The sequence below is a fragment of the Brassica napus genome, chromosome C5, assembly GCF_020379485.1.
Source record: "Brassica napus cultivar Da-Ae chromosome C5, Da-Ae, whole genome shotgun sequence".
Taxonomy (NCBI): domain Eukaryota; kingdom Viridiplantae; phylum Streptophyta; class Magnoliopsida; order Brassicales; family Brassicaceae; genus Brassica; species Brassica napus.
The window spans coordinates 51,597,691-51,620,905 of NC_063448.1; the positions used below are offsets into that span (position 1 = coordinate 51,597,691).

Here is a 23,215-nt window from a genome sequence, read left to right on the forward strand (position 1 = left end):
TCCGTTCGTTAAGGTACACAATTTCATGAACCATTAGTTCATCAGCTTCATGTGTAGTGTTTGCTTCACTTTCTTGTGTCTCTTGAAGCTTTAATAAGCGATCGGGGCAGTTTTGCGCGAAGTGCCCTAGCTTATCACATCTGAAACACACCACTCTTGATGCATCTCTGTCTTGGCGGTAGTACCCTCCGCTCTGTTGACTGCCATAACGCCCACGTCCTCTTCCTCGATATCCGTTACGACCTCCTCTGCCTCGTCCTCTTGACGTGTCGTATCTCTCTTGATAAGGCTGCGACTGACCTCCTGAATCATTGGTGTACATAAGCTTGTTTTGCCCCTGATCTTCTTGATTCTCTTCTTCTTCTTCTTCAGAAACTCTTTCTTCATATGCTTTTAACCGTCCCACAATGTCCTCAAAGTTCGTTTTATTAAGATCAAGAACTTGTTCCAAAGAGGCCACAATGTGTATATATTTCTTGCGGGGCAAGCTATGAAGAAACTTCTTAACCATCTTTGGTTCCTCAATAATCTCACCAAGGGCTGCAGATTTTCCCGACAAAAACATCAATAGAGTCGGTCTCCTTCATCTTCAATCGACTGAAATCTGCTGCTAGGGTTTGCAACCGAGCCTCTCACACACGATCAGCTCCCATATGTCTCATCTTAATCGCTTCCCACATCTCTTTTGAGGTATCAAGGTTTCCCACCTGAAGTATTAAGGACTCGGGTATGGATTGGAATAATAATGCCCTCGCGACATCATTCTTTTCTCCGGTTTTCTCCCCTGGGTCAATGGCCTCCCAGACCTTATGGACTTTCAATGCCGCCTGCATTCGCATTGTCCACACAGTGTAGTTTGTATCGCTGAGCATCGGACATTTTAGGGTTGATAATCCGCTGCTCTTTGTGTTGCTATTCACTGCAACAATATCTCCCATGATTTCTTCTTAGATTCAATGTAAGGCTCTGATACCAATTATTGAATCAAAGAATCTTAAGAACACTCTTTATTAGAACTCTTAATGCTTTAGAAAATAACTCAAAACTAAAGCTCTCTCTCAACTCTCTTGTTATACCACACATTGGTATCTCCTTATATATAACTCTTAAGTTCCTAAACTCATTAGGAGAACATATCTTATAGATAACTCTCAATCTATATAATCCTAATCTCATTAGGATAACTTAAGCTTAACTCAACACTGTAGCAGTCCACAACAGCTAAGCTTTGGCAAAGGGTATTAACCATTTCGCTAAAAAATATCTAATTTTTTTGGTAAACCGAAAGAAAGTATCATAGATAGTTGAGTAAATCGATACCGATGATCTTAAAAAGTTTGAACCTTTAATAATGATCTGTGAACATAACATCAATACCCATCGAAATGACTGATGAATAACGAAGCGTACCAGTGTCTGTTGTATAGCGAAGATTGACCCAAGAATCTGAAAATTAAAGAAAAAACCCAAGAGTCTGAAAGTCTCTAGATTGCAAGATTCAGTACGAAAAATAAGTAAATAACCATGATTTGTGATTTCAAGACCAAGCTAGTGTTGCGAGTCTTGTGACGTTGTCCAGTCACGTTGAGAACAAACATGGTTAACATTTTAAAACAAACAAAAAAAAGGTCAAAGATACTCAATTAACTATGTCAAGATCAGATTAAATAACAAAAGATTCTAGTTTAAGAAATAGTTAGCTAGCTTCATTTCATATGATCTTAGGTTCTCACATGTCTTTGGGACAACAGTTTGTTTGACTAAAAAAAACTGTAAAAATAGACAGTGGACTCTGATCTTGATCCACACCTTGCTTGCACTCTTGTTCCTTCTTTACTTAGGTTTTAGCCCCTGAGATCCACAGAAAGATATACTGAAAAGCTATGAGAGATGTTAAAAACTAGATTACTAAACTGAAAAACAAAGAAGATGGTTAACTACTTGGCTCTTTTAATAGCTTGCACCAGCGACCAACGAATAACCAATAATCACTAATCAACCATGTGTTACTGATCGATCTCTCACGAGTTCCACTAACCAATCATTTTAACAATAAAAGCCACTTTTTTTTGGAAACACAAAAGCCATTTATCTCAGACAAAACCTTTAACTAAAATCAGAGAGCTCATCAGAGTTTTGCTTACCAGGGAACAGATGAAGTTGCTTTGAACTCAAGACTCCAGATTGTCAAGCTCAACCCCACGATCTCTTGCACATGACTCCATCTGACATATCTTCTCTTTCAGAGCCACTTGTTGCCTCTCCAGCTCAAGAATCTTGTGTTTCAGAGCCATCATCTGTCCTTCTAGACTCCTTTTCTCCTCCAGTGCCTTCACCTGTCTCTATCTTTGAGAGCCAAGAGTTGGTTGATCCGTGTCAGAGGCGCTGCAACGTCGAAACCGTGTTTCTTCAGCTTGGCAAAGGACACTTTGAGGCTATCTAGCTGGCCATGAGAACGTCAGGTTCAAGATCTTTAACGCTCTCCACCAACTTGGAAAAGGTGAGCATCATACCAAGTGCTTGACCTTCACGGAACACTTCACTTTCCCCAACCAATGGGCTGAAATGAGGACCTTGTGGTGGTGCTCTCTGGAAGACTTCTCTTGTTTCAAGTTCCTTCCAAAGCGATGACTCCTTAGCAAAAGGCAAAACAACTATTTTCATCATTTGATTTTTGTTAACTTCCTCGCTGCTCTCCTGCCATCCACAAAGAAGATAATGAATAATAAGGCACCATTATATAACAAACTTACTAAGAAAGTAAAGAGTGACAATGCTGAATCAAAGATGACTCACCGGCTGGACAGTGAATTCTTCAGTACCAGCCTCTGTTTGTTCCAGTGCTGTTGCAGTTAGAGATGAAACTGATTCAGTAGCTGAACAAAAAACAGTGGCACCGTTTCAATAACATGGCAGAAACTAAGTCCATGACACACTAACGAGAAGGTTAAAGACATACCAGCAGCCTCACTTAAGTCTGGATTGTGCTCTACTTCTCCTCTTTTTCTCTTACGACTGTCATCTTCTCTGCTGTGTTCCTCTAGCACCTGTTGCATACAAGCAGCATTTGCTTCATTAGTGTTTTGCTGAAAACAGAAACAACATAACACTCAATTTATAAATCAAACAAGAATCAAAAGTTGACTAAAGCCAGATAAAAACTAACCGACACCAGTTTGGCTATTGTCTCCTCGGAAGGCCTTATAGCATCGTGTTTGAACTCCAAATACTGATTTGTTGACTTAAACCACACAGAGTATACTCGTCACGGTCCCTGGACGCCATCCCGGGTCAATAAACAGTTCAACAGACTCCATCAGTCACAGTTGGCGGTGTGAGCCTTATGCTGCTTGAACCAACGGTTCTGTTTGGTTTAGATTCTTCACCATCATTCCAGCTCAGGTTTTTCAAAGACTTAACAACGAAACTCTTCCTGTTTACCATCTCCTTAACAATCACTGATGGTATCCACACATCAACATCATCTACTACTTTCACTTCCACCATGGTCCCACATCTAAATGTTGACTTCTTACTCACAAAAACCTTCAATAACACCAAAAACATAAATAATAAGAAACCATACCACATGAAACACAACAAAAACATAAAAAAACTCGAACCTTGTTTTCTGGACTGACCCATTTTTGTTTGACCCAGTCAAAGTGTTGTCGGAGCTGTCCTGTCTTGAACTGGAGCAGATCCGGTGGTGAATCGAAGTAAACCCAAACTTCCTCATCGTTTATCTTCTTCACAACCGCTCCAGTCCACCACCCGCCTCTCTGAGAAGCTTCCACCACGCATCCTTCCTCAAACTCCGCCGCTGCCGTGAACAGGTTTTCCGGCGGAATCGGCCGGAGGAATCTCCGGTAAGTGGTTTTCAGAGTAGTGGAGGAGCCATCGTTGGTTAGCAAAGACACGTTCAGCTTTTTGTTTCCGGATTTAGGCGGAGGGTCTTCGAGAATGGCTCTGAACCACGATCCTTTAAGCTCTTCTTCGTCGGAGGAGACTTCAATCTCATCGCCTCTCTTCATTGTCTGTTGTCGGAAAATAAAACCCAAACTTTCTCTCCGGAGACAAACCCTTGAACTGAGTGTAAGTAAAGAGAGTGAACTGATAACAAAATAAATATGATCCTACTTTGGTATTTTTCAACTTTTTTGGCGCGATTTAAATTATCGTGGAAAAAACCAAAAAATTGCTAATGGACCAATGATTACTGGGCCTGGGTTAAGTAATGAAGAGTCTGTTGGACCAATATTCTCTTTGTGATTAGGTTCGAGATGAACTTGCAAGACCGGTTTAGGTGGGTTGCAAAGACCGGTTCGATTCCAAAATTATTACCGTTAGGAGAAACGCACGCGTTTTGTGGCGATCGAAACCGACTCGAACCTTTAAGAGAAATATGGCCGTTACGAAAGGCGCTAGCTTCTCTATAAATATACAAAATACCCCCAACTCAAAAACACTACACTCTATAATCAGACAACAAACCAAACTCATAAACACTATAATCAGACAAAAAACAAAACCATTGTTTCTCCTTCTTTCTTCTCCAATGATATCGATGTCTGAAGAAAACCACTAAATGTCAAAAATACAAAACCTCCAACCTCCTTCCACTAAAACTCTCTCTCTATATAGTAATCTTTTAATCCCGTTTCTGTGCAATGGAGAAACCACCGGAAAAAGTGAACAAGGGGTTTTGGAGGCCCAAAGACCAAACCGGTCTCAAAATCGATCAGAGCCCGTCCGGAGGATCACTCCTTTCCTGAAGAAATGCTCAAAGATTCAGTGGTGGAGCTCCCAGTTTACATGGCGCCGTCGTCCTCCTCGAGTACCTCGCTGCTGAAGTAAGTATCTCGATTCAGATCTGATTTTTGATTAGCCAAAATCATTGTCTGATTTCTAAGATTTGTGGTGATTCAGGTGTTAGAGAGCTTGCTGCCAGAGACAACAAGAAGTCCGACGATCGTTCCCCAGCCCATCTTCTTCGTTTGCTGATTGGGAACTATCAACCTTTTACCAAATTTTTCTTTTATTTTTGTCAAACTTTTTTTAGAGTAATTTTATATTATTATTATATATATATTTAGATAGGGGGAGAGTGAGAGAGAGTGGAGAGAGAGTGGGAAGAGAGAGAGAGAGAGAGTGGGAAGAGAGAGGGGGATAGCCAGCCCGGGAGAGAGAGGCGAGGCCGGGGAGGGAGAGGGAGGCGCGACCGGGGAGGGAGAGGGAGGCGCGGCCGGGGAGAGGCAGGAAGAGGCGTGCCCGGGGAGAGGGGAGAGGCACCCTGGGGCGCCCCGGGGAGTGGCGTGTCCCGTGGCGTGTCCCGGGGCACACCACAGGGAGTGGCGTGTCCCGGGGAGTGGCGTGGGGGAGTGGCGTGTCCCGGGGAGTGGCGTGTCCCGGGGAGTGGCGTGTCCCGGGGAGTGGCGCGCGTTCCGGGGAGTGGCGGTGTAGAAACCCGTTAATTAAAAAAAAAAAAACAAAGAATGAGAATGGTCGAGTATCATTGTGGTAGTCGAGTTGCGGGTGATAAGGATCGATCGAGAAGTTTTGAAGTACGAGGTGGGCGAAGAAGTGATCATGGGTGAACTATGAGTCGAATAAGTTGCTTGACCATAGTTAGAAGATGTCTTAGATTAATCAGACGGACGTTTTGGAAGCATAACATTTTTGGAAGCACGACGTTTCAGAAGCTCGACGTTTTTGAAGACCGACGTTTCTTCATCACGAAGTTTTCTCGAAAATCTTCATATCGGTAAAATATTATTTTCAAGACATTGGAAGCAGGACGGGAATCAAGGACAGGAATTAAGCACGACGGGAATCAAGCACGACGGGATCAAAGCACGACGGGAAAACCCGAAGTTGGGTGAAAACCCTAATTTCGGTATTATGGAATTCTTCGAGGAAGCCGGAGGCTCGGGAAATATTTTTACAGGATATCAGAATTCATCTGGAGTATATTAAAAATATTTAGAGCATCAGAACGGGAGCGGAAAAATATTCGGGATTGAGTGTCTGCAGAATCTCGAGGTGTCGCCGTGCATGGAAGCAGTACATGTAGCCTGACATGTGGAAGCATGAGGTGGATCGACCAAGCACGAGGTGTCTCCGCGCATGCAACCGAAGCATGCTGATCGACAAGTTTGTACTGGTGTGGCTTCTTGTATGCACTCCAGGCATGCATCCTGACATGTGGGAGAAGTGGTGGCGTCCTGCATGTGTCCTGGACATGCAGCCTGACATGTGGAGCACGAGGTGCCGCCGCACATGCGTCCGGAGCCATGCGAAGCGACACACGGGCTGCCACCAACCTGAAGCTGATTGGCTTGTGTCTCCTATAAATACCCCACGACCCCAGATCATTTCTTCACATCCAGACCTGTCCAAATCAAGTTAAAAACGCGAGAGAGAAGTAGAAAAAGAAAGCAAGTGATTCCGAGCTATTTCGAGAATTTTAGAGAGTTTTCGAGGTCAATTCTCTACTGATTTCGAGTCAGCACCTAGGGACGGTTCTGTCCAACTGAATTCGTCCAGGCCACTCAGTTCCTTTGATGATCAAGTGGAGATGCTGTCCGGAGTTATTTCAGATCCATGGGTTCAGATCAGTCGAATTTCTGCTCGATACTCCGCTGGGAAGTCCGAAGAACTGTCCAGAAGCTAAAGGAGGTTCTGTCCGAATCCAGATCAGTCTGTCCAGGCCTGTCAGTTTCTTCATGGTGAAGCCGAGGTTGTGTCCAAGACAAGATCAGTCCAGTCCACTCCAGTCAAGACGTTCATCTTGGGTTTTGGCCATGTCCTCTCTGATCAACAGGCTCCTTCTCGCCTAGAACATTGTGAGTTGTTTTGTTTGAGTTCCACTTGGAACTTAGGGAAGATCGAGTATTCATATAGAGTAGAATGCTCACATTCTTGCAAGGTAGTCCTTAGGGTTATTTATTAAACCGGACTCAGTTTAGCACGAGCTAAGCTGAGATGAAATGGAATTAAGACTGAGTTGATAACCCGACTAGGACTAGGATGATCGATTATAGTTGAATTGAGATTGAGATGAGATGCATGTCTTGATTATTTACTACTTGGTTGATTAGTTATGGATTAGACATGACTTAGTGATGATTGCTTGGTAGTGATTATTGTTTATGCAGGGATTGTGGAAATGTTGTTGTCTAGAGGATCTTTGGCCATATAGGCCGATCTCCTGGTTGTGATGTTGATACTACGGGTCCTATGCCATATAGGCTGGACTACGAGTATTGGTTGATATTATCGTAGACTCCTATATATTGTTTAGTTTTGCGTTGGAGTCTTGTCCCTTAGGTCATTCCTAGGGATAATTGTGTCGAGTGTGTGTTATGCCGACAGCAGGTGCGAAACCCGCCCATGCTAGGCATGTTTTGGGGTGGACTAGTGTTTCCTCGCCCTCGTACCGAGCGGGTTCAAGGAAACCCCTTATTCGCTGGATCGGGTAGACTCAGACGAACGGGGTTATATCCTATGGCTGAGTATTACACAACGGTGTAATGTGGCAGTGACCCGAAGGACTGTGGACTGTCGCGCGGTGACCCAAAGGACTGTGGGCCGCGGTCGGTTGAAAGTTCCTTCTTCTGGCCTCTGTGGTAGGAAGATAGGATATTGCCGATAGAGAGGATGAACACGAAGTCACCAGGGCCCAGGTTAGAGTGTTGTGTTAGTGTGTCGTAGAGGGTTATGGAACCCTCGAGTTAATGTAGCACCGATATACGGTGTTACGAGTAAGATCGAGTCATTGGTAGTTACTATCTTATTATTGTTGTGGTTGTGGTTGTTGATTGCTTTGTTTGCAGGTTCTGACATTAAGTCCTAAGTCTGGTTTAGGTACCGGACTAGGCTTGATGTGTATTTGGTTAGTGTAGGCCTGACGTTGGCCTGTATGTGTTTGAAGGATTGCTTGTGAAGGGTGGTGGATATTAAAGCTATGCGGTATCATTGGTTGGCCGATCAAGTTCTTGTTTGATTGTTGGTCGACCGGCTCATGATACTTGTATAGTCTAAGTGTCTAACATTACATGAGTACTAAACTCAAGCGTATATATGGTTAACCAGGGATTGGTTGTTGACTTGTTTTAATGCAGGTTCCCGTTACTTGGAAGTTGGATTATGGCAGGAAGCCAAGTCTAACTTAGTAACGGTTTGCTTAGCCTTAGCTTTTATTGCATGCTAGGGCTAGATTGATTGTTATTTTGGGTTGTCTGGGTTAGAGTCTAGGTTGCGGATAGAGGCTGCCAGCTCACTGAGTAATACTAGATTACTCATCCAACTCTGTTGTCCTTTTTGCAGGTCGCTTTAGGTAAGGATGATCGGATAGCTTGATGCTGGACGTTAGGACCGCCAGTGTAGATTTTCATGCCTTTTGTAAACGGTATTGTGAATTGTGTTATGTTGACTCGATTTGACATTAGGCCGGGCCCAGTCTTGAATTATTCAATGTATGAATATTTCTTAAATCAATAAAAGTAATTGTTTTATATGCGCTTCATGAGTACTCTGATATTTGACTAGTCCGGTCTAACACAACGTTAGGTCGTGGTACGGGTTGAAAATCCTTAGGCCTCTATCTAACGGAAAACGTTAACTCTAGGTACGGGTTGCAAAGCCTTGTGCCTTGACGCAGCGGGACGAGTTAGTGGAGGAACTGGTCGAGGTCGTGGAGTAAATTTTGTGACTCTGACCGGATCCTTCCTAACCCGTCACGTAGCACTTCCGGACCATGGTGTTGGGTTGGACGGTCACTTATGTTCTTGTTTGATTGTTGGCTGGCCGATTGGCCTTTCATCTCCAACCCTTGGTGTGGGTCGTCCGTCGGTCATGTTCTTGTTTGATTGTTGGCCGGTGGGTCGGCCTATGCTTAGGACGGTTCGAGGGTGTTACAGAGGTGGTATCAGAGCATGGTTTCGTCCATGCTTCCGGAACTCATGATTTAATCGGTTTCAAATATTTTATCGAGTCAAAAAGAGTCACAAAAGGTATTAGAGAATCCGGTCACGTCCAGCAATAAGATTTATTGTTTAAGGAATTATGATTGAGATAGTGGAATCTAGAATTGCTAGGTTGCTGGTTAGCACTGTTAGGTTGCTGGTTAGCATTGCTAGGTTGTTTGGTTAGCATTGCTAGGTTGTTGTTAGTAGACTGTTGGGATTAGTTGTCTACTAACTTGTGTGTGAAGTGTTCTTTTGAGTTGCAGAGAGTAAGTGTGTTCGTTGATCGGAACTTTAAGGGATGAAAACCTTAAAGTGGAGGGAGTTCGAGGCCAAACCCAAACCCGAAGCGAAAGAGGAGAGACAGATTCAGAGAACTGGGCTGTGGTATGGACTGGACAGATGGGGGGAAACAAGACTTCGTTGGGAATGGACTTCATCAGTATTTGGGGAAAGAGAGATCGAGAAGGATTTGAGGAATCTGGACAAGTTCGTATCATGGGAAATCAGAGTGTTATGGCAGAGCAACAGTATGAGATGATCCAGCGATCATTCAACTGAAGATGATTGAGGAGGCCTTGAGGAGAACACTTAAGGAACCGTGGTGGACAGAGTAAAGAGGTTATGGAGACGAGTAGAGAATGTCGCGAAGATGAGCAGTTGCGCAACTAAGAATTCGAGGACGAATTCTATCAAGGGGGGGGGGGGGGATAATGTAGAAACCAGTTAAATAAAAAAAAATAATGAGAATGGTCGAGTATCATTGTGGTGGTCGAGTTGCGGGTGATAAGGATCGATCGAGAAGTTTTGAAGTACGAGGTGGGCGAAGAAGTGATCATGGGTGAACTATGAGTCGATTAAGTTGCTCGACCATAGTTAGAAGATGTCTTAGATTGATCAGGCGGACATTTTGGAAGCACAACATTTTTGGAAGCACGACGTTTCAGAAGCTCGACGTTTTTGAAGACCGACATTTCTTCATCACGAAGTTTTCTCGGAAAATCTTCATATCGGTAAAATATGATTTTGAAGACATTGGAAGCAGGACGGGAATTAAGAAGGACAGGAACTAAGCACGACGGGAATCAAGCACGATGGGATCAAAGCACGACGGGAATCAAGCACGACGGGATCAAAGCACGACGGGAAAACCCAAAGTTGGGCGAAAACCCTAATTTCGGTATTATGGAATTCTTCGAGGAAGCCGGAGGCTCGGGAAATATTTTTACAGGATATCAGAATTCATATGGAGTATATTAAAAATATTTAGAGCATCAGAACGGGAGCAGAAAAATATTCGGGATTGATCACGGGCTAGAAATTTGCCGGAAGGGTCAAAAATCGCGTAAACCGACCAAGAAGCTCGTGGTGTCTCTACGTATATGGCCAGGACGTGATACCTACCATCTAAGCGGCTGAGTGTCAACAGAATCTTGAGGTGTCGCCGTGCATGGAAGCAGTACATGCAGCCTGACATGTGGAAGCACGAGGTGGATCGACCAAGCACGAGGTGTGTCCGCGCATGCAACCGATGCATGCTGATCGACATGTGTGTACTGATGTGGCTTCTTGCATGCACTCCAGGCATGCATCCTGACATGTGGGAGAGTGGTGGCGTCCTGCATGTGTCCTGGACATGCAGCCTGACATGTGGAGCACGAGGTGCCGCCGCGCATGCGTCCGGAGGCATGCGAAGCGACCCACGGGCTGCCACCAACCTGAAGCTGATTGGCTGGTGTCTCCTATAAATACCCCACGACCCCAGATCATTTCTTCACATACAGACCTGTCCAAACCAAGTTAAAAACGTGAGAGAAGTAGAAAAAGAAAGCAAGTGATTCCGAGCTATTTCGAGAAATTTAGAGAGTTTTCGAGGTCAGTTCTCTACTGATTTCGAGTCAGCGCCTAGGGACGGTTCTGTCCAACTGAATTCGTCTAGGCCACTCAGTTCCTTTGATGATCAAGTGGAGATGCTGTCCGAAGTTATTTCAGATCCACGGGTTCAGATCAGTCGAAGTTCTGCTCGATACTCTGCTCGGAAGTCCGAAGAACTGTCCAGAAGCTAAAGGAGGTTCTGTCCGAATCCAGATCAGTCTGTCCAGGCCTATCAGTTTCTTCATGGTGAAGCCGAGGTTGTGTCCAAGACAAGATCAGTCCAGTCCACTCCAGTCAAGACGTTCATCTTGGGTTTTGGCCATGTCCTCTCCGATCAACAGGCTCCTTCTCGCCTAGAACACTGTAAGTTGTTTTGTTTGAGTTCCACTTGGAACTTAGGGAAGATCGAGTATTCATATAGAGTAGAATGCTCACATTCCTGCAAGGTTGTCCTTAGGGTTATTTATTAAACCGGACTCAGTTTAGCACGAGCTAAGCTGAGATGAAATGGAATTAAGACTGAGTTGATAATCCGACTAGGACTAGGATGATCGATTATAGTTGAATTGAGATTGAGATGAGATGCATGTCTTGATTATTTACTACTTGGTTGATTAGTTATGGATTAGACATGCCTTAGTGATGATTGCTTGGTAGTGATTATTGTTTGTGCAGGGATTGTGGTAATGTTGTTGTCTAGGGGATCTTTGGCCATATAGGCCGATCTCCTGGTTGTGATGTTGATACTACGGGTCCTATGCCATATAGGCTGGACTACGAGTATTGGTTGATATTATTGTATACTCCTATATATTGTTTAGTTTTGGGTTGGAGTCTTGTCCCTTAGGTCATTCCTAGGGATAATTGAGTCGAGTGTGTGTTATGCCGACAGCAGGTGCGAAACCCGCCCATGCTAGGCATGTTTTGGGGTGGACTAATGTTTCCTCGCCCTCGTACCCAGCGGGTTCAAGGAAACCCCTTATTCGCTGGATCGGGAAGACTCAGACGAACGGGGTCATGTCCTATGGCTGAGTATTACACAACAGTGTAATATGGCAGTGACCCGAAGGACTGTGGACTGTCGCGCGGTGACCCGAAGGACTGTGGACCGCGGTCGGTTGAAAGTTCCTTCTTCTGGCCTCTGTGGTAGGAAGATAGGATATTGCCGATAGAGAGGATGAACACGAATTCACCAGGGCCCAGGTTAGAGTGTTGTGTTGGTGTGTCGTAGAGGGTTATGGAACCCTCGAGTTAATGTAGCACTGATATACGGTGTTACGAGTAAGATCGAGTCATTGGTAGTTACTATCTTATTATTGTTGTGGTTGTGGTTGTTGATTGCTTTGTTTGCAGGTTCTGACATTAAGTCCTAAGTCTGGTTTAGATACCGGACTAGGCTTGGTGTGTATTTGGTTAGTGTAGGCCTGACGTTGGCCTGTATGTGTTTGAAGGATTGCTTGTGAAGGGTGGTGGATATTAAAGCTATGCGGTATCATTGGTTGGCCGATCATGTTCTTGTTTGATTGTTGGTCGACTGGCTCATGATACTTGTATAGTCTAAGTGTCTAACACTACATGAGTACTAAACTCAAGCGTATATATGGTTAACCAGGGATTGGTTGTTGACTTGTTTTAATGCAGGTTCCCGTTACTTGGGAGTTGGATTATGGCAAGAGGCCAAGTCTAACTTAGTAACTGTTTGCTTAGCGTTAGCTTTTAGTGCATGCTAGGGCTAGATTGATTGTTATTTTGGGTTGTCTGGGTTAGAGACTAGGTTGTGGGTAGAGGCCGCCAGCTCACTGAGTAATACTAGATTACTCATCCAACTCCGTTTTCCTTTTTGCAGGTCGCTTTAGGTAAGTATGATCGGATAGCTTGGTGCTGGACGTTAGGACCGTCGGTGTAGATTTTCATGTCTTTTGTCAACAGTATTGTGATTTGTGTTATGTTGACTCGATTTGGCATTAGGCCGGGCCCAGTCTTGAATTATTCAATGTATGAATATTTCTTAATGTTTTATATGCGCTTCATGAGTACTCTGATATTTGACTAGTCCGGGGAGGCGTGTCCCGGGGAGGCGCGTCCCGGGGAGGCGGAGGCGTGTCCCGGAGAGTGGCGCGTCCCGGGCGCATCCCGGGGAGTGGCGTCCCGGGCGCAGTGGCCGCCGGGCGCATCCCGGGGAGTGGCGTCCCGGGGTGTGAGTGGTCCCGGTGAACGGGGAGAGGTGTGCACAGGGAGAGGTGAGGTGCATAGGGGGAGAGGTGCACGGGTGGAGAGGTGCACGGGGGGAGGTGCCCCGGGGAGAGGCGCCACACCGGAGAGAGGAGGAGAGGCGCGGGGAGAGGAGGAGAGCGCAGGGAGGAAAGAGCCCGGGGAGAGGTGGCCGGCGAGAGGGAGAGCTGCACGGGGAGAGGTGCAGGGGAGAGGGCGCCCGGAGAGAGGCGGAGAGGTGCGGGGAGGAGAGAGGTGCACAGGGAGAGGTGCACGGGGAGAGATGCACGGGGAGGTGCCCGGGGAGAGAGGCTCTCTCCCCTCCCGAGGAGAGAGGCCGGAGAGAGAGAGAGGTCGCCGGGGAGAGAGAGAGAGGCCGGAGAGCCGGGAGGGGAGAGAAGCATATTATAAATGTAATGACGTATTGTAATTGATGTAATCTTGCTAGCAGGTGCAGACCGGTAAAACTGCATTTAGTTTTACCAACCTCCAACCATAAATAAACCATAGAATTGGAGCTTATGTTAAAGTAAGACAGACGATTAATATATATTTTCAACACATAATGCGGCCTTGTGTGACTGACGAAGAAGTCCAAAAAATATTATTTTCTTTGATAATTTAACATGTCCAAGTGATTACTAAAATAATTTTATATCATGGTACATATACATTATGATTGATACACATGAGATAAGATTGACACAAAAAATTTAAAGGTGTTGCTTACAAAATTTATAGTATTTTGTTTCTCAAAATTGTGATATTATTATAAAAATTTATGCAATCTCTGTGTATTATGATATTTAATTAGTTCTAAAAATTGCATGTATCTATTCTATTAAAATAGAGTTTCATAACGTTACTATTTTTGTAAAGTTATATTATCATTTCATTAATTATAAAATATAACATAATAATAAATAAGGATATTAATAATAAACGAGTTTTAACAATAAAATTTGAGTTTCATTTTTAATTATAACAAAATTTGTTAAGAAAAATCTAACAAAAATCTATTAAAAATTTTAAATATTTTTATGATATAATGCATAAATTAATTCTCTAATTAGTAACATAATATTATTATAAATTAATATTAGTCAAATTTTATTATAACTAAAAAATGAAAAAATTCTATGCTATTCTTTTAAAAAAAATATAATTATATATTATTTTAAAATTGAAGCATTATGTAAATTAAATATGACAAAACTTGGTTCAATAGGTAAATTAACCTATGTATTTTAAAATATTTTCATTTAAATTTTATTATTATTTACCATTAAAACAGGTTAAAATTTTGTAAACTAAGTAATATTTTCATTTTATATATTTTCAAAAATCATATTTTGAAGAAAATTCTCTATTTGATTATTTCAGATTAAGAATTATTGTACCAAACTCAAAAACGTGATAACAATAAATAAAAAATTTAAAATATATAAAATAAATCACTGTATATTAATAATGAATTAAGAAACCTAAACAATAAAACTAAAGACTCACACAATATATAATACTAAAATATAAATCATATATTTAAAATGTTCATGATAATATCAATGTTAAACATTTATAAAATGAAGAATATCCACATATTAAAAATATTTGCACGAATGTGCGGATCAAACTCTAGTATCTAACTAAATTACGGTTGGAGGATCATTGTCAATTACACTTGATCAATTTGCATTAACTAAAAGAAAATTCTTACTATTGTTTGATTTGTATTTCTTTATTTTTTTCATAATGATTCTTTTATTTTCGTCCAAATAGAATGTATCATTCCAATGCAATCAAATGGCAAAATTTCAGTTAATGGGTCAATTGTTCAAATCATTCATGTTGATGGTGGATTATGTAATATTAAAATAAAATTATCATTTGAAAAATAAAAAAAAAGTCTACAAAACAAGATTGGAAACAACAAATTTATAACTAAAATTCGAAATTTAAAAACTAAAAGGTAAAATCTATATAAATAATCAAGGCTTAAGTATAAACAAAAGAGTGGTTAACAAATTTTGATTATTTTTTCATTTTTGGCGCCATTTTAAATAAGCTAATAGGCCTTGGTTAACAACAAAAATTTGATTTGGCCTCGCTGAACTCGTTGCTAGAGTCGTTGTCAATTACACAACTAAATCGTCTGACGCCGACCTTGTCGCAGCGGAGATCAACGGTCTTCCAGCCGTTACCGGAAACGGACCAAGAGCGATCATGGTTCAGGCCAACGTTTCATTTGGTTCAAGCGAGTCTTGGAGGAGTTGGGTTATGAGATGAATGGAGTGGGAGCACTGTGATTCTTTATGACAACACATCAACAATCAAGCTGTCAAAGAATCCAGTGATCAGGTTTCATTTCTTGCGTGATCTGAGAAATCAGTTTGGAGCATTGTGGCACAGAGGAACAAGTTGCAGATGTGTTTACAAAACCATTGAGGAGAGAAGTGTTCGAGAAGATGAGGAACAATCTCGGAGTTTGTTCAGTCAAGGATAAGCTGCAACTTGAAGACCAAGTTTAGCTTAGGGAGGGTTTGTTGGTGCACGTGAAGAAAGAGCCGTTGAAGTTTAAGTTAAGTTGATTTGGTCATTGCAAGTTGTTAGAGTCGTGTGTCATGTTTAGTGTTGTCCCGAGTATTTAGCATCAAGTTTGTTAGTGATGTAGTTGCTTCTTTTTAGGATCTTATTGTTTCCTGTAAGGCTATATATAGCCATTGTCTCAGTTCAATGAAAAGGTTAGCGTATTATTCAGAAAACACAGAGCATTTGATCTTACAATAGTCACCGGTTCTTCTCGTGGCATCGGGAGAGCGATTGCGATCAACCTCGCTGAACTCGGTGCGAGAGTCGTTGTCAATTACACAACTAAATCGTCTGACGCCGAGCTAGTCCCGGCGGAGATCAACGGTCTTCCAGCCATTACCGGAAATGGACCAAGAGCGATCGTGGTTCAGGCCAACGTTTCAGAGCCAAGCCAGGTGAATCGCTTTTCGACGCGGCGGAGAAGGCCTTCGAGTCGCCGGTTCATATTCTGGTTAACTCGGCTGGAGTACTCGATCCCAAGTACCCTTCGATCGCAAACACATCAGTCGAAGATTTTGATCGTACTTTTAGGTACACTTGCAGATTGTTCATTGATTAGAATCTTTGTCTTCACGCTAAATAGTCGAAATGTAAGCAACAAAAAAAAATTCAGTTCGTTAGTTTGGTTGTTGTTATTACTGTGAGATGATTATTATGTCTGAATTCGAATCTAATGTGATTGGTTCTGTTTTTTTCTTTATTGAGTTAGAAAAGTGATTTCTTTATGTACCAATGTTATTGTAAACTGTATGTCTTAATTTTAAATCAATAAAAACATGATGCATTCTATTTTCCAATGTTACTGAGATTTGTATGTCTTAATTTCAAAGCAAATGAAACATGTCTTGTGTTCGTGAGATGTATGTATGTCTAATATGGAAATCAAGTTTCAACTAGAGGTTTATTCTTTCATTGGCTGCTACTTTTATGTTCTTTATCACTCTCTGTTTGACCTTTGTTTCTTATGGAATGTGTAGTGTCAATACAAAAGGGGCGTTTCTTTGCAGCAAAGAAGCTGCCAATAGGATCAAACAAGGAGGCGGTGGTCGGATCATACTCCTCACATCTTCCATGACCCGAGGTTTGAAGCCTGGATTCGGCGCCTATGCGGCATCAAAAGCAGCAGTGGAAACGATGGTTAAGATCCTTGCGAAAGAGCTCAAAGGAACAGGGATCACTGCGAACTGCGTAGCTCCGGGACCCATAGCCACTGAGATGTTCTATGAAGGAAAGAGCTCGGAGGTTGTGGAGAAGATAGCCGCAGAGAATCCTTTTGGGAGAGTCGGCGAAGTCAAAGACGTGGTGCCTCTGGTTGGGTTCTTGGCTTGCGATGGTGGTGAATGGATCAACGGTCAGATCATTCCTGTTAATGCTGTTTGCAGATGTGCGGTTAGGTTGTTGGTTATCCAGATGATTTTTTTTTTTTTTGTCATCCAAAATTTCATTCCGAACTTAAAAGGTTTCATACAAGCTGGCCTCGAGGGCTAGCCTTAGCGGATCCTTAACTTCAACCAAACTGAAGCTTTGCACTCGTGATCGGGCGTCTTTGGCAAGACCATCCGCACGGACATTTGCAGAGCGAGAAATAAACTTAAAAGAAACTGCATTAAAGGTGTTTTTCAGGGCTTCAATTTCATCTAACTCCGGGTCAAGGGAAGGCCAGAGTTTCTTCTGCTGCTGGATAATGTTTATGAGCTGTTGACAGTCTGACTCGATCATCACGCAGGCAACCAGACGATCGCTCGCTTACCTCCTTCATTGCCCAAACAAGACTTTCAGCCTCTGTGTGGAGGGGTGACTCTGTTTGTGGCCCTTTACGAGAGCCATTTAGCACTTCCACCTCCTGATCATACAAAACGAAACCCATCCCTATCCCATCGCTTTTCTCCGACCATGAGGCGTCGACTTGGCATCTCCATAGGCAGGTCCCGTTTGCATCCTCGGTTACTGAAGCTATCACCGGACTCCTCTCCTCTGCAGCAAAATTAGTCTCAACTATTTGCGCCATCTTCCACGCTTCCGCCTCCTGGCAAGCCAGTTGCAGAGTTAGAAAGAGAACCTAAATGTATGAGAGACTTGGTTCCTTGTTTATTCGTAAGGTATAACCCACCACAACTATTCGTAATGATTATGATAATGATTGATAATATTATACAAAAATACAACATTGCATGTATGTATCAAACCCATCAACTGGTATTAACGTAATGCACTCCACATTCTTTTATCATCCATTCTTCTTTGTTGACCCTGAACTCAAAGCAAAGTTCGTCTGAAGTCACGTCTGCTTCGAATTCAAAGATGTAGAGATGTTCCGTTAAAGGACGAAACAGAGTGTGGTTTCTTGGACTGCACGGTACATCGAGGCTATTCTGTTTGATCCCATGATGTACATACACCATTTGTCCTATACCAGCTTCAACCTCATCTTTACGGACTAGCAAGATGCAAGCCTTCCATATCATTGATGAAGATGAAGGCCTCTCGTTCAACTTCATTACTAGGGAACCTCCATTAGCTTGATAATTGAAGTAGTTAGGCATTTCTTTACCGGGTAAGAACGTTACTTTATTAGTCGATGACTTGATGATGACATCTCTCGCTTCTTTATTCAGTTTGAAGCATTTGGCGAAGTTGTGATCAATCTTTTGATTAAGAAAGGAGCAGTCTAGTCTCTCCAGAGACTCACAATCTTCTGCGTCTAACTGTGATAATGAACTTGGAAGCTGTGGGAGTGACAAAAGCTGTTTGCATCCTGTGAGTACAAGTCGATCAAGACGAGAGCTTCTCTCTATCCATGGTGAAATCTCTTGTATTTCTGTGTTGCTCATGACTAAATCTGTCATGATGTCAAGAACATGAGGGAACTCCTTGAGTTTCTCGTTGTATGACATATGCAAGACATCAAGACGAGGCCACAACCTGATCGATGAAGGCACTTCTTTAATCGCAGTTCCAGCGAGATGCATATATTTGATGTTTGTCGAGATCTCAGGAAAACTTTTCATCAAGGAGCAATCAGTGAGATCAAGTCTCATCAGAGATTTAAAGATGATGTTGACAGGAAGAGCCTCCAGCTTGCAACATTCTCTCAAAATCAAAGAGTCTAGTTTTTGGAGGTTTCCAATAGAGGCAGGAAGCTCCACAAGACTTGAGCATCTGCTAAAATCCAAATTCCTGAGATTAGTTGCATTTCCAATAGAGGAAGGGACTCCCACTAAACTTGAGCAATCACTAAAATACAAATGCTCTAGGTTCCCTATGGCATTCCCAATAGAAGAGGGGAGCTCCACTAAACTTGAACAATTACTAAGAGATAGAAACTGGAGATTAGTTGCATTCCCAATAGAGGAAGGAAGCTCTAACAAACTTGAACATCCAGTGAGATTCAACTTCTTGAGATGAATGGCATTTCCAATAGAAGAGGGAAGCTCCACTAAACTTGAACATCCTCTGAGATTTAATTCCTGTAGACTAGTGGCAGTTGAGAGACTAGAAACATCCTTCAAGTTTTTTGAATGCGCCAAATCAACCCACTTGAGATTGCTAAGCGGCTGACAGAAAAAATCAACAATAACACATTTGTTACGTGCTATTAGTCTAGTTTTTTCAAGTTACAAATCTGATCAATAATAGTGATAACAACTTGGTTAAAAAAATATGATATTCTTATGTTACTTACTTTTGTTCTTTCCCACAACCTCTCAAGTTTGCTGTCAGGCATGATTAGTTCCACGAGGAGCTCTGGCTTGGGAATACAGTGCAAACATGTCAGCGGAAAATAGCTCCAATTTAGTAATCTAAGTTTACGAGATAAATAGCTTTGTCCACCAAATAGATGAAATGCATCTCCTCCATTATCAATTTCCGGTCCGAGTCTTAAGAACTGGAGATTAGACATTCCTTCAAAGGCTCTCTCACTCACATTTATTTCGTCTCCATCAAACTTTATGCCAATAACATTTCCACTACCCTGAAAACAGAACCAAAAATAAGGCAGAGATGATTGCAGTTTATCAAACAGACTCAGTTTGTAATGATCAGTACTGCAATACAACACTAATAGCAAAACTTACCGCTGCATCATCAGAAAGTACTTCACAAGTCTCTCTTTTATCGACCAGAAACTGGCGTTGTCCAGGTTCACTGGACTGTTTGCGGACAATGTCTCTACCCAGCTGGACTAGCAGATCATGCATACTCACGAGTTCACTTTCCAAAGATATGAAAGACTTCTCAGCTAAGACGTTAAGCCGTTGCCTCACATCAGGAAATATCTTTGAAAGATACTCTACCATTCTCTCTATACTTTCAAGGTTGAAAATGCAGGCTATATGAAGAAACAAATCTTTATTTTCTTGAGATAATGCGTTATAACTGAACATCAAAATGCTCTCAATTTCTCCATCAAGGCATCTCCATAGCTCTGGTAGTTCATTCTCCCACTCCTGCTTGGACATTCCACGAAAATGAGATCCCATAACCCTTAGTCCCAAAGGGAGTTTACCGACGAGTCTTGTAACTTCCCATACAAGGTTCTCAAAACCATCTTCAGGGGACTTTTGACCAAAAGCATACATACAAAACATCTGAATAGCCTCACGATCTGACGGAAAATCAACCTTGTATATATGAGTGATCCCATGTGCCTTCAGAATCTTTCGATCTTGCGTCGTAATGATAATTCGACTTCCATGACCAAACCACCCAGTTTCTTTGGCCATGGCTTCTAGTTGTACTAACCGGTCAACGTTATCAAGAACAACAAGAACTTTCTTATCATTCAGTCTTTCTTGTGCAACTCCCAAGTGAGAAATCTCGAAATCTTCTTTTTGGTTGAGTATTTGAGACAAAAACTTTTGCTGGAAAAGCAACTTCACATTGTGGTCGTCTGAACAAATCGGTGGCGTATACATTGCTTTGACATTCATCAGAAAGACACTGTATTGAAACGAATGGGATAGTTGATTGAACAGACACCTAGCAATGGTGGTCTTGCCAATCCCAGCCGGCCCCCAAATCCCTATCATCCTCACTTCATCCAAATCTGTGCGTAAAACAGGCGAAATCTTGTTCATATGACCTTCCATCCCAATGAACTCGTCGAAATATCTTGGCGGCGTGGAGTTAAACAACTTGTTTGCGACATCAGTGGCAACATCTTCGATCATTTTTGCATCATTATCCCTTATACAACATATTCAAAATATAACAAAGTCATTTAAATTGTTCAAAAAAAGACATTCATATATAGTTTGATTTGTGTTTGGAAAGATTTTAAAGACGAACCAGTTATTAGAATGGTAACCAGCGAGGGTGGCCACTTTTGCTAGAGCTTCACTCCATGTCCTAGTAACCTCATTTGTTTTACCTTTACAAGTTTTTTTGAAGACTTTCCCAAACTCACCGGCCTGCTTCTTGACATCACTTGGATCCACTTCATAGAAAACTGGCATCACCGTTGGACCTAAATCTTCCTTACACTTCATAATCTCCACTAACTCGTCAAGACACCAAGAGGAAGAAGCGTATCTTTTCGAGAGCAACACAATCGCAATTCTTGATCCTTGGATTGCCTTCTTGAGCTCAGGGCCGATAAACTCTCCTCTAGTGATCTCGTTATCTATGAACAGATTTATTCCTTTGCTCCTACACTCCTTGAGAAGATGACTGAGAAAGGATTTACGGACATCTGCTCCATGGAAGCTAGGGAAGACATCGTGTGTCCAGTTACGAGGCAAAGACGACTGGCGAGATGGTGGAGATGATGAAGAAGGAGAATAAGCGATTATTTTGTTTTCTTGGACTCTGAGCTTTGCATAAACAAAAGAAAAGATTCTACTACACAAAAGCGTAGCAATTATCACAAGGAGAAGGTAAAGATCCATTACTACGCTGGAGAGAAGATCTATAGATCACAGAGATTTTACGAGATAGAGAGACTAATGATATAATGAGAAAACGTTGACGATATTGACTGACAATGTTCACACTAGCAAGAGAGAAACTAAAGCTTAGTGGAAATATAAAAAGTTCTCTTTTTATAAAGCACATGAATCCCGGAGAAAAGCTATCATGTAGGTTCCACCATTCTTGCTACTTGTATAAACCCAAGTTCTTGGATATTTCCTGTGATTTGAAAATGAAATACCCCTTTTAAACGATAGCAAGGATTCTACTACACAAAAGCCTAAGAGCATGTTTATGCGGGTTCCTTAGTCTTAGTGAGGTTCTTAGTGCATGTACCTCAACAAAACCCTTAAGGATCGATTACGAAAACTATTAATTAAGAACCGATTTTAGTGAGTTTCTTACACTGTTTGCAGACCCCACTGACTCGTGACGAACCGCAATTGGTTTGTTTTTTAATTTTTTCTTTTTTTAAAAAAAAAAACTTAAGAAACCCAAATGGAGTTTTTAGGGATAATCATGGTCTAAGATGGTAACAGAAACTGTCACAAGGAGAAGGTAAAGATCCATTACTACGCTGGAGAGAAGATCTAAGATCACAAAAATTTTACGAGATAGAGAGTAATGATTTACAAAGAGGCTTTGTGTATTTAATGAGAAAACGTTGACGTTATTGACTGAAAATGTTTACACTAGCAAAAAAGAAACTAAAGCTTAATGGAAAAAAAGTTATCTTTTTATAAAGTACCAATAAAGAAACTAAAGTTTAATGGAGATAAAGTACCGACAATGTTCACACACGCTATAGAGAAACTAATGCTTAATGGAAATAAAGTACTGACAATGTTTTTAAAACGCAGAATATTATATGATAAAAAATTTCACAAATAATATTACAAATATTTTGTTAATTTGTAATAATTTCTTTTATTTAAAATGTTTTTTGCATTTAAATTAGCGCTTTTAAATCCGACCCAAACCTACAGTCAAATTGATAAAACCCATAAAACCCCCTAAACCCGAAACTAACTGTTTGAACCAATGGATGACATATATGTAATTCAATTTGATTTAAATTATTATAGTTCTATAATTTTTGTAACTTTTTAATACCGATTAAAGTTTTTTTTTCAATTTTATGAAATTAGAATGTTCTTATAAAAAAAAAATTGATATATAAAATGATAGATATAAAAAAAAATTAAGAGCTATAAATACGTCTTGATCATATTACTTTAATAAATATATTTTTGAAATGTGCCTCACTTTATTACTCTTGATTTTCTTGTTGGAAAGATATGATGCAAATATTTAGGAAACAAAATACTTAAAAATGGAACCATAAATATAAAAGCTGTAAAACTTGTAATATTATTGTTAAACTACGGGATGTCAAAAAGATACTTCAGTTTTAATAGAATAAATATAAAATTTCCACATATATTAAGATGACAACAAAATACATCTAATTCTTTGCTTTTTCTAAAATATCTAGTTAAAATTTTGGGTTGGCATCCGATTCATTTTTTTCTTTCAAAAACCCTAATATATCCAATTCATTTAGATTGCGACTGGTTATATATATATTTGAAAAGAGATTTCTCTTATTTAAATTCAAAGAATCATTGAAATATATGTCGTAGACTATAAATTAGATACTTATG

The 23,215-nt window shown here is 41.3% G+C and overlaps 1 protein-coding gene and 2 pseudogenes across 2 annotated transcripts; 1 reads left to right on the forward strand and 2 right to left on the reverse strand.

The window, feature by feature from the left end:
• Positions 1–284: 284 nt before the first annotated feature.
• On the reverse strand, positions 285–4,849 carry LOC106345496 (annotated as a pseudogene).
• LOC106454162 lies at positions 4,780–17,282 on the forward strand (annotated as a pseudogene).
• A 423-nt stretch (positions 17,283–17,705) lies between these two features.
• On the reverse strand, positions 17,706–22,165 carry LOC106452479 (probable disease resistance protein RPP1). Of its 2 annotated transcripts, XM_013894614.3 has the most exons (5): positions 20,931–22,165; positions 19,718–20,828; positions 19,324–19,614; positions 18,564–19,195; positions 18,171–18,480 (listed from the first exon to the last, which is right to left on the reverse strand). In XM_013894614.3, the coding sequence occupies exons 1-5, from the start codon at positions 21,527–21,529 to the stop codon at positions 18,414–18,416; spliced, it is 2,700 nt and encodes an 899-aa protein (XP_013750068.1). In that variant the 5' UTR covers positions 21,530–22,165; the 3' UTR covers positions 18,171–18,413. The 2 variants fall into 2 exon arrangements, with proteins under 2 accessions (XP_013750066.1, XP_013750068.1); XM_013894612.3 differs by having other exon boundaries at positions 17,706–19,195.
• Positions 22,166–23,215: the final 1,050 nt, after the last annotated feature.